Raw genomic sequence first — 10,876 nt, 5'->3', positions numbered from 1 at the left:
CTGCTGCTGCTGCTGCTGTTGCTGCTGCTGCTGCTGCAACTTGGTTTGAGCACTTCTTTGAGGTGGCCTTCTCCCCATTTCAATTAGAAAAATAAATAAACAAAATAAAAAAAAATAAAATACAACTAAAAAAAACAAAAAAAAAATTAAATGTGCATTTATATTGGCTCAGTGTTCCAGTGTCTGCGGGTTTTCAAGTTAGGAACTGAAAGACGGAAACACACTATTTAGCTCGAGATTTAGGGTTTAGGGTTTAGGGTTTAGGGTTTTAGAGTAGGGAGACGATTACTCATGATTCTAAGTGGCGCAAAGGTGTAGTTAATGATTCATTTTCACAGCTTTGAGAAGCACAATAATAGGGTTTAGGGTTTAGGGTTTAGGCCCTTTGGTTATTCAGAGTTTAGAGTTTGTACCTTAGGGTTTAGGGTTTAGGGTTTGGAGTAGAGAGCAGCCTCGTTAGTTGGACTCTAAACTAAAAAGTTTGGCTGCTACATTTGCTGCAAAGTAGAACCTGAATTTTAGAGTTAATTCCTTTTTGAAAAGGCATTTAAATGGAATTAAAACTTATTTGCTTTCGCTGCTGGCTGCATGCAGCCCCAAAACGACGAAGACAGAGTTATAAAAGAAGTTCAACATTTAAAATTATAAAAGAAGAAAAGCCAATCTTGAAAATCTGAATTGTGTTTGTGGTTTCCTCTGTTCAGAAGTTGTAAAGAAGAAATCGGCAAAGAACTTTCACTCTCCACATCTCTTTTTGATTTCTCCGGCTTTTCGTCGGCGATTATTCATTTAAAACCCTTTATTTCCACTTTATTTCCAATTTAACTCAAAATTTTTCTCCAAAAACTCCCAACTCTTCACTTTCAGGCTTCGTGTGCGTGTTGTGAGGTGTTCGTACACCGCAGACACGCGGAACTGGCTGCCCGTAGCCGGGAAAGTTGGGCGCGATCTTGGGTTAAAAAGTGCAGGTTTTTGCGATTTTGAACTTTGTTTGCACCAATTCGACGAAATTAATTCTCTATTTCTGAAATTTGGTCGATTTCGAGGCGTTTTTGGCTTCTTTTCGGGCTTTTGCAAGTCCGGATCTGGTGACCATGTTGCAGGAAATGCAGCCGGCGCACGCCGGCGGCGATCTGAATTACTTTTCTCCTTCTGCTTCTTCTTCCTCTTCTTATTCTTCTTCTTCTTCGGAATTAAAGCTGGATGAACCCGTGCGAGAAACCATAAAGCGAGATCTGCTGAGCGTGTGGAGCAAAATGACTTACGTGCTGCGGCCCAAGTCCGTGGAGGAGGCCGGGGCGGGGCTGCGGGACTGGGAGCTGTGGGGCCCGCTGCTGCTGTGCATTTGTTTGTCGGTGCTGCTGTATTTCTCGGCGAGCGGGGGCCCCGCAGCAGCAGCAGCAGCAGCAGCAGCAGCGGAGGAGCGGCAGTTCGCTTTCGCCCTGGTGTACGTGTTCCTCGTCTGCGGGGCCTCCGTCGTGACGCTGAATGCGCAGCTGCTGGGAAGTCCCATTTCTTTTTTCCAGAGTCTTTGTGTCTTGGGTTATTGTTTGTTTCCGCTGACAGCAGCAGCAGCAGCAAACTTGCTGCTGCTGCTGGGGGCCCCCCGCGGCTGCCGCCTCTGCACTGTTCTCCCCGCCCTCTTCTGGGCCTTCCGAGTTGCTGCAGCTTTCCTCCAGCCCCTCACAAATCCCAAAAGAAAACTTCTTGCAGTTTATCCAGTTCTTCTTTTCTACGTCACCATTTCCGCCATCATCTGCGCCGTGTGACCAGCTGTACGTACACCCCAAAAGGCGGATCTTCAGGTGTACGTACACCCCAAAAAACGCGAATCTTCAGGTGTACGTAAACCCCAAAAAGCGGATCCTCAGGTGTCCGTACACCCCAAAAAAAGCGGGTATTCAGGTGTGCGTACACCCGAAAAACCTGAATCTTCAGGTCTAAGTACACCCGAAACACATGGCTTTTCAGGTGTATGTACACCCGAAAAACCTGAATCTTCAGGTGTACGTACACCCCACGAGTTGGGTTCTTCAGGTGTACATACACCCGCGGCTCGGGCTCTTCAGGTGTACGTACACCCCAATCTGCAGAAAAGAGCTCTCAGCAAATGCTCCCAGGAACTCGTGGGGTGTACGTACACCCGGAGTTGTTGGGCGCGTTTGGAAGGTTCTTTTTCCCCACTTCTGAGGTGTACGTACACCCGAAACAGCGCCTTCGCCTCGCCGCACCGTTGAGGTGTACGTACACCTCAAACTCAACTGTGCGCTGCAGCGCGGCTGCCGACTCGGCAATTCTTCTTTTCCATTTTTTTGTTTTTTCCAAAACCACTTTTCTTTCTCCTTGCTGCCTCTTGCGGATGGCTCCGCATTGACTAGCTAGCTAGCTAGCTGGCTAGCTAGCTGGCTAGCTAGCTGGCTAGCTAGCTAGCTGGCTAGCTAGCTGGCTAGCTAGCTAGTCGATTCGTCAGCTAGCTAGCTGATTAGCTAGCTAGCTAGCCAGCCAGCTACTCGCCTAGTTAGCTGGCCCGTTAACTAGCCAGTTGGATGGCTACTTAGATGGCTGGCTAGCTAGTTAGCCCGCTCGTTTGTTTGCTAGCTAGCTAGCTAGCTAGCTAGTTGGCTACGTTACTAGGTAGCTAGCTAGCTAGCTAGCTAGTTGGCTACGTTACTAGGTAGCTAGCTAGCTAGCTAGCTAGCTAGCTGCCAAGTTAGTTAGCTAGCCAGTTAGCTAGCTAATTGGCTAGCTAGCTAGCTAGCTAGCTAGCCAACTAACTAATTAGCTAGCTAGAGAGAGGTTGACAGCCAAAAATGATTGGGACTGCGGACAGTGTGCCTGCGTCTACGGAGTTTCTGACCTAAACCCTAAACCCTAATTTAGGGTTTGAGAGTTTGCTCCAGGGAAGAGAGCGCAAGGAGTTGTTTTGCAAAAGCGCTTAACGCGTTTTTGTGAAATTGCAAATCGGGGAAAAGGAGAAAAGTGGAAAACAAGTAAAAGACAAAAGAGACAATGCAAAACAAACAAACAAACAAATAAATAAATAAATAAACAAGTAAATAAATAAATAATTAACTTAACAAGCAATAGACGGGGAGGCACAGCGAGCAACTAAAGACAGACAAATGAAGGAGCAGACATTTTGCCATTTTTGCAAAAACAAAAGAAAGAAAAAGAAAAAAGAAAAAGAAAAAAGAAAAGAGAAAGAAAACAAAAAGAAAATGAAAAGAAAATAAAAAGAAAAAGGGAAGAAGGGGCAAATCTGAGGTGTACGTACACCCCAACTTCAAAAAACAAAATTCGAAGGCGCAAACATCGCCCACGGAAACTTCAGTCTCAGGCTCTGCAAACAAATAAAAGTAAATTAAATTAATTAAATTAATTAAATTAATTAAATTAAATGAATTAAATTGATTGAAATAATTACATTTAATTAGTTTAATTGATTAGTTGAACCGAATTGAAATGAAGACGCAAAGATGGATTTAATACATTTAAAAACTTATTGAATTAAGCAAAGATAGAATAAAAGAAAGAAAAGAACAAAAGTAAGAAGGAAAAAAACAATTAAAATGCAAAAAGGATATATTTAGAATATGAAACAGCAGCAGCAGCAGCAGTAGCAGCAGCAGCAGCAGTAGCACCAGCAGCCCCAGCCCCAGAATCAGCCCCAGCAGCAGCAGCAGCAGCAGCAGCAGTTGCAGCCCCAGAACCAGCCCCAGCCCCAGAATGAGCCCCAGCAGCAGCAGCAGCAGCAGCAGCCGCAGCAGCAGCAGCAGCAGCTGACCTTGTTAAAGATTTTTTCGATGGGGAGTTCGAATTGTTTGCAAAAAGCAACAGTAATTCTGGGGTCCATATAATTGATTTTAGAAGTCCCCAAAGCCACAGTTTTGTTTTCGTCTTTCATTCGCATTTTTAAAAGGTGACTTTGTTTCTTTTTTCTGAAAACAATAAATAAATAAATAAATAAATAAATATATTTATTTATTTATTTATTTATTTGTTTATTTGTTGAATAAAAAGACAGTTTTGTTTTCGTCTTTCATTCGAGTTTTTAAAAGATGATTTTGTTTCTTTTTTCTGTAAACAAGTGAACATTCAATTGCTATTTATTTATTCATTTATTATTTATTTATTTATTATTTATTTTGATTTAATAATAAAAAGAATCCGTTTTGTTTAATTAAACAACTAAAAGAGTTTGTTCGGTTTAAAATAAAAAAGAATAAAAAGAATTTGTTTACTTGAAAATGAAATAATTGAAAAAGAATTATCTCTCTGCATCAGCAAATAAGCAATTTATTTATTTTTAATTTATTTACAACAAAATTGAATTTGTTTATTTAATTTTAAATTGAATGAATAAAAAGGATTTATATAATTTAGAATTAAAAGGGAATAAATAATTAGTTTCATTAAAATGGATAAAGAATAAATAAAATTTATTAAAAAATGAAACAAAGTAGAAAGTTATTTCAATAAATTCCAAAAAAAATTAAAAATTGTTTCAATGAAAATGAAATTAATAATTTTTCAATTTAAAATTAAAAAAGAAAAAACAATTCAAAATTTCCTTTCAAATCCAAACCCTCAGGCTTCCACAGCCACCTCTGAAAAATTAGGATTTAGGGTTTACGAATTAGGGTTTAGGGTTTACGAATTAGGGTTTAGGGTTTAGGGTTTACTCAATTTGTTGGATCTTCTTCGCGACGGCATCTCCTTTCATTCCCTCCTTAACAATGGACTTCCTCGGCTCGCCCTTGAGGCTCTGCACACAAATTAGGGTTTAGGGTTTGAGGGTTTAGGGTTTGAGGGTTTAGGGTTTGAGGAGGCTTGAGGGTTTAGGGGAGGCTTGAGGGTTTAGGGTTTGAGCGTTTAGGCCCTCGGGGTTGAAAGGGTATAGGGTTTAGGGTTTACTGCGGGTTTAGGTTTTGCCCTGTGGAGGTTTGGCAGGTCGCTAGGGTTTAGGGTTTAGGGTTTAGGGTTTGTGTTGGGGGGCTTTGAGAGCTCGCCAGAAAGCGGGGTTTGGACTGCGAGGGTTCGCTAGGGTTTAGGGTTTAGGGTTTAGGGGTTGCACCTTGAAATCGGACTTGAATTTGAAGGGTTTGTGGTTTTGTTTGCTGTTTAAAAACGAAAAGTATTCTTTTAATTCTTTCAAATCTTCTTCAATTGCTTCCAACTGGTGCTGCAGCCGCGCCATCGAAGCTGCGTGCTGCTTCGGCACAGAGCGTTGGTGGTTGCACAGAATGGCCACAGCTCTGCAAATAAATAAATAAATAAATAAATAAATTAATAAATAAATAAATAAATAAATAAATAAAATAAATAAATAAATAAATAAATCGTTTTATTTGGCTACTTGGCTTGGGGCGCGGCGCGGCGAGAAACGGCGTCTTGCTGCAGCAGCATAACCCTGCTGCAGCTGCAGCGCGAAATATTAGGGTTTAGGGTTTAGGGTTTAGGGTTTGGGCGTGCCTGTTGGCGTCGTTGTAGAACTGCACGAGCTGGTTCACATCTGACAAATCCACGTCGAGGATTTCCTCATTAGGGTTTTCATCTTTTGTTTTTATTTTCGAAAGCGGCAAGTCATCTGCGTCAGTTGCTGCTGCTGCTGCTGCTGCTGCTGCTGCTGTTGCTGCTGCTGCTGCAGCAGCAGCAGGCTCTTCCTTCACCTTCTTCGCCTTCGCCTTCCCCGCCTTCTTCAAACCCTCGCGCTCAACTTCCTCCTTGAATTTTCGCAGAGTTGGCCTGACCACAAACCCTAAACCCTAAACCCTAAACCCTAAACCCTAAACCCTGAAGTTCCTAATATACCGCGCCAAACCCCAGCGACTCAAGTCTCTTCAGAGGCGCCCTTCTCTTGTGTTCTCTTCAGCACGGAGGGACCTTCCCCGCAGAGTTGAGGGTTTAGGGTTTAGGGTTTAGGGTTTACTGGAGCTTTTGGAGTTCTTGCTGCAGAGTAATGCTCGCATTATAAGTCCTAAACATCTTCGCGCTTAGCCCCGGCATGAGTTGTTTTAAATGGTTGTTTAAAGAAGTGCTCTGCAAAATAAAACACCAAAAAAGGGTTTAGGGTTTAGGGTTCGGGCTAGGGTTTTGGTGTAGATGTCTTTAAATGGCTGTTTAAAGAAGTGCTCTGCAACATAAAACACCAAAAAAGGGTTTAGGGTTTAGGGTTCGGGCTAGGGTTTTGGCTTTGCTGCCTGTAAATGGTTGTTTAAAGAAGTGCTCTGCAACATTAAACACCAAACGAGGGTTTAGGGTTGAGGGTTCGGGCTAGGGTTTTGGTTTAGCTGTCTTTAAATGGTTGTTTAAAGAAGTGCTTTGCAAAATAAAACCAAAAAAGGGTTTAGGGTTTAGGGTTCGAGCTAGGGTTTCGGTTTGGCTGGCCTCCGTTGGTTCTTTAAAGAAGCACTCTGCGAAGTAAAACGCCAAAAAGGGGTTTAGGGTTTGAAGAATTGATTTTTAGGGTTTAGGGTTTAGGGTTTAGGTGACTTTGAGCTCAACTTCGGCGTTATTTTCATTTTTTTGGATGAAATTAAATAAATAATTTGAAATAAATGAGTAAATTAAAATTAAAAACTAAATTATATTAAATTAAATCAAATTAAATTAAATTACATTAAATTAAGTTAAAAATATTTAACATACATTTATTGAATCAAAAACATCTTCTTCTGGCTTTTTCCCTCGGCAAAATTCCCGCAAGTTTTTGAAGGCTTGAGAGTCTATCTGAAGCAAATAAATAAAAAAATAAAATAAATGAATAAATCAAAATAAATAAATAAATAAATAAATAAATAAATAAATAATTAATTACTTTAAATAGACAAATAAACATGATACATCGTACGCAGCAGCAGCAAGCAGCAACAAGTAGCAGCAAATAGCAGCGAAGCAGCAGCAAACAGCAATAAACAGCAGCAGCAACGAACAGCAGCAAAAACAAACAGCAGCAGCAGCAGCAAACAGCAGCAAACAGCAGCAGCAAATAGCAGCAAACAGCAACAAACAGCAACAAATCGCAACAAACAGCAACAAATTGCAACAAACAGCAGCAGCAGCAGCAGCAGCAGCAGCAGCAGACTTTGACAGTGTTGAAGTAGCGAATGGAGTCTTTTCCCAAAAAGTCGAGAGTGACTTCTTCTGTCTCCAAATTAAACTTCGCATGCTCCACGCGCAAGCTGCAGCAGCCCACTGTGTCCGCCTCCTCGTCTGCACGCAAACCCTAAACCCTAAACCCTAAACCCTAAACGCTAAACCCTAAACCCCCAGGCTAGCTGCAGCAGCCACGGTGTCCAACTGCTCCGCTGCACGCAAACCCTAGACCCTAAACCCTAAACCCTAATCCACCACCAACACCAACATCATCAACACCACCACCACCACCACCACCACCATCAGCAGCAGCAGCAGCAGCAGCAGCAACAGCAGCAGCAGCAGCAACAGTAGCAGCAGCAGCAGCAGCAGCACTTTCACTTGCCAGTATCCTTCTCTCCCCCCACTCTCAATGCCAGGAAGTCAATGAGACACCATCACACTAGCAGCAGCAGCAGCAGCACCACTAATATCCGCAGCAGCAGCACCACTAATATCCGCAGCAGCAGCACGCAACTACCACCACCACCACCACCATCAGCAGCAGCAGCAGCAGCAGCAGCAGCAGCGGCACTTGCCAGTATCCTTCTCGCCCCCCACTCTCAAGGCGAGGAAGTCAATGAGGTAAGTGGCAGTTCCCAACAAACCAGCAGCAGCAGCAGCAGCAGCACTAATACGAGCAGCAGCAAGACGCAACTACCAGCAGCAGCAGCAGCAGCAGCAGCAGCAGCAGCAGCAGCAGCAGTTACCGGTATCCTTCTCGCCTCCCACTCTCAAGGCGAGGAAGTCAATGAGGTAAGTGGCAGTTCCCAACTGCCTCTCGAGAAGATCTGGACTTTTCATTTTTGCAAAATAGTCTTTTCGAATTTTGGAAACGAAATGTTTCAGTCTTCGCGCCTTTTCGTACTTGAGAAAGTCTTGCTGGCCTTTGAAGCCGGACTGCGCGGCGAGGTACATGTACTTGACCTAAATAAAATAAATAAATAAAACAAAACAAATAAAATAAATAAAATAAATAATAAATAATAAATAATAAATAATAATAAAAAGTAATTGGTGATTAAATTGACTTGTTTGTTTGTTAGATGCGAATAGCTGCAGGGCGGTTTGTTTGGGGGGCTGCGGCGCCGGGTGCGGGCTAGGGTTTGCGAGGGTTTTGCGAGGGTTTTGCGAGGGTTTTGCGAGGGTTTTGCGAGGGTTTTGAGGGGGGTTAGCTGCAGGGTTTGCGGGGGGCGCGAGGGTTTAGGGTTGGGGAGAAAGTTTGGGGTTTGCGGCCTAGTTGGGGCGAAACTCGGCTTGGAGCAGGGTTTGCTGAAACCCTAAATTAGGGTTTTGCAACCTCCTCGGCAACCACCTAAACCCTAAACCCTAACTCAGCTCTAATTCGACGCCTATCGGGGGTCTACGTGGAGCTCATTCAAGCCCTGAATCAGGGCTTCTACTGAAACCCTAAGTTAGGGTTTAGTACCTGATCATTGATGGAATCTCGGTAAAACGCCAGCCAAGTCACTTTGCCCAAATCTCGCCAACAGTGGCCTAAACCCTAAACCCTAAACCCTAAACCCTAAACCTTCCTCCTGGCGTTAATATGAGGCCTATCGGGGGTCTACGTGGAGCTCATTCAAGCCCTGAATCAGGGCTTCTACTGAAACCCTAAGTTAGGGTTTAGTACCTGATCATTGATGGAATCTCGGTAAAACGCCAGCCAAGTCACTTTGCCCAAATCTCGCCAACAGTGGCCTAAACCCTAAACCCTAAACCCTAAACCCTAAACCTTCCTCCTGGCGTTAATATGAGGCCTATCGGGGGTCTACGTGGAGCTCATTCAAGCCCTGAATCAGGGCTTCTACTGAAACCCTAAGTTAGGGTTTAGTACCTGATCATTGATGGAATCTCGGTAAAACGCCAGCCAAGTCACTTTGCCCAAATCTCGCCAACAGTGGCCTAAACCCTAAACCCTAAACCCTAAACCCTAAACCTTCCTCCTGGCGTTAATATGAGGCCTATCGGGGGTCTACGTGGAGCTCATTCAAGCCCTGAATCAGGGCTTCTACTGAAACCCTAAGTTAGGGTTTAGTACCTGATCATTGATGGAATCTCGGTAAAACGCCAGCCAAGTCACTTTGCTGTCGTGCGCCAAATCTCGCCAACAGTGGCCCGGCATATCTGCTGCAACAGGAACGGGGGCTTCTTCGCCGAGGTTCAGTATCACGTCTTCAGGGAATATCCTTCGCTGCACAAACCCTAAACCCTAAACCCTAAACCCTAAACCCTAAACCCCCAGCCGTAAACCCTAAACGATAGGCCCAAACCCAGTTACGCCACACACACGGTGGAAGCGACGGTTCAAACTACCTCTTGTCCTGCAAACAACCCTAAACCCTAAACCCTAATCCCTAGACCCGAAACCCTAAACCCTAAACCCTAGACCCGAAACCCTATACCCTAAACCCTAGACCCCAAACCCCAAACCCTGAAGTGAGACGTTCACAAGAAGCCCGCGCAGCGCTTCAGACGCAGAAAGCCCACACAACCCACCCCGACCCCTCAAAACCCCACACCCTAAACCCTAAACCCTAGACCCTAAACCCTAAACCCTCGTACCTTGAGCATGCCCTGTTTCGGGTGTTCGCCGCGGCCCCTGAAAAGGCCCGGAGGTTCGACTCTGCAGTTTCCGACTTTTTCCCTCAGCCAGTCCACAAGGGCAAATGCAAAAGGAGCAGCTTCTGCATCTTTTTGAGCTTTCAGCGCCTAAACACAAACCCTAAACCCTAAACCCTAAACCCTAAACCCTCGCCCACACACACGCCGCGCGCCCAAGGGAGCGAGCACGAAAAATGCTGCAGAACAAGCCTCGAACGAAACACAACGGCCACCTAATAGCCCCAAACCCTAAACCCTAAACCCTAAACTCTAAACCCTAAACCCTAGTAAACCCTCGTAAACCCTAAACCCTAAACCCTACTTCCTTTTCCTCCTTTGACATGTTTTTCTTGGCTTCCTTTTGAGCGTCTAGGTGCTGCTTGATGTTTGAGAAGTCGCAGGCTTCGAAGCCTGCTGCGTCGGGTGCTGTTGCTGCTGCTGCTGCTGCTGCTGCTGCTGCTGCTGCTGCCGCTGCTGCTGCTGCTGCTGCTGCTGCTGCTGCTGCTGCTGCTGCTGCTGCTGCTGCTGTGGGGCGCAGGGCAACGTGAAGATCGCCTCCAGCAGGCTGCACATCGGGGAGTGCTTCGAAGTCCCGGAGCACTTGGGGACTTTCGCGCTGCGGCGTTCTGGCTCGCTGCACTTCCGGCAGCCGCAGGAAGAAGCTGCGGAGGAGGCTGAGCAGCAGCAGCAGCAGCAGCAGCACAGCAGCAGCAGCAGCAGCGGCGCCGGAGGCGCCGGCGCAGAAGCAGGCGGCAAAGCCAGAGCCCAGAAGAACCACAAGGCCGCTGCGCAGGTCCGCACCAGACACCAAACAAGGGTTTAGGGTTTCGGGTTTAGGGTTTGGGGTTTGGGGTTTGGGGTTTGGGAAGCGGGGTCCTGGGGATGGGTTTTTAGCCACAATAGAGAGACAAAGGCTCCAGGGTTTAGGGTTTAGTGAGAGCACGCGTTGCACGGGGTCTAGGCCAAGGGTTTAGGGTTTAGGGTTTAGGATTTAGGGTTTAGGGTTTGGGGTGTTTGCTGCAGTCTAAGGCTTTCGGCGGGGCGGAGAAGAACGGAAATGCTGCGCTGGCGGAGGAGGCGCCCATAGACGCATCTACAACGGGCTCTAGTGTACTTCAGCTGCTGCTGCTGCTGCTGC

General features: G+C 45.4%; 2 protein-coding genes across 2 annotated transcripts in view; one reads left to right on the top strand and one right to left on the bottom strand.

The window, feature by feature from the left end:
* Nucleotides 1–1,106: 1,106 nt before the first annotated feature.
* ETH_00030700 (yip1 domain-containing protein, putative) lies at nucleotides 1,107–1,769 on the top strand (the record flags this gene model as incomplete). The annotated part of the gene is made up of 1 exon (XM_013372828.1): nucleotides 1,107–1,769. One exon carries the CDS (start codon nucleotides 1,107–1,109, stop codon nucleotides 1,767–1,769), a length of 663 nt encoding a protein of 220 aa, XP_013228282.1.
* Nucleotides 1,770–3,283: 1,514 nt separating this feature from the next.
* ETH_00030695 (uncharacterized protein) overlaps nucleotides 3,284–10,876 on the bottom strand; it is a gene marked incomplete at both ends in the record, with an annotated part of 8,302 nt that continues 709 nt past the window's right edge. The window contains 13 exons of the mRNA XM_013372827.1: nucleotides 3,284–3,340; nucleotides 3,785–3,938; nucleotides 4,683–4,765; nucleotides 5,075–5,255; nucleotides 5,494–5,745; nucleotides 5,930–6,039; nucleotides 6,649–6,729; nucleotides 7,085–7,212; nucleotides 7,845–8,061; nucleotides 8,564–8,638; nucleotides 9,176–9,328; nucleotides 9,700–9,846; nucleotides 10,061–10,303. Of these exons, the coding sequence (XP_013228281.1) occupies nucleotides 3,284–3,340; nucleotides 3,785–3,938; nucleotides 4,683–4,765; nucleotides 5,075–5,255; nucleotides 5,494–5,745; nucleotides 5,930–6,039; nucleotides 6,649–6,729; nucleotides 7,085–7,212; nucleotides 7,845–8,061; nucleotides 8,564–8,638; nucleotides 9,176–9,328; nucleotides 9,700–9,846; nucleotides 10,061–10,303 (1,881 nt within the window). The remainder of the gene's footprint in view (nucleotides 3,341–3,784; nucleotides 3,939–4,682; nucleotides 4,766–5,074; nucleotides 5,256–5,493; nucleotides 5,746–5,929; nucleotides 6,040–6,648; nucleotides 6,730–7,084; nucleotides 7,213–7,844; nucleotides 8,062–8,563; nucleotides 8,639–9,175; nucleotides 9,329–9,699; nucleotides 9,847–10,060; nucleotides 10,304–10,876) is intronic.

This window comes from Eimeria tenella, genomic scaffold (assembly GCF_000499545.2).
Source record: "Eimeria tenella Houghton genomic scaffold, Eth_scaff11, whole genome shotgun sequence".
Classification (NCBI taxonomy): Eukaryota; Apicomplexa; class Conoidasida; order Eucoccidiorida; family Eimeriidae; genus Eimeria; species Eimeria tenella.
The sequence above is the reverse complement of the archived record's forward strand: the minus strand, read 5'-3'. Positions and strand labels throughout refer to the sequence as shown.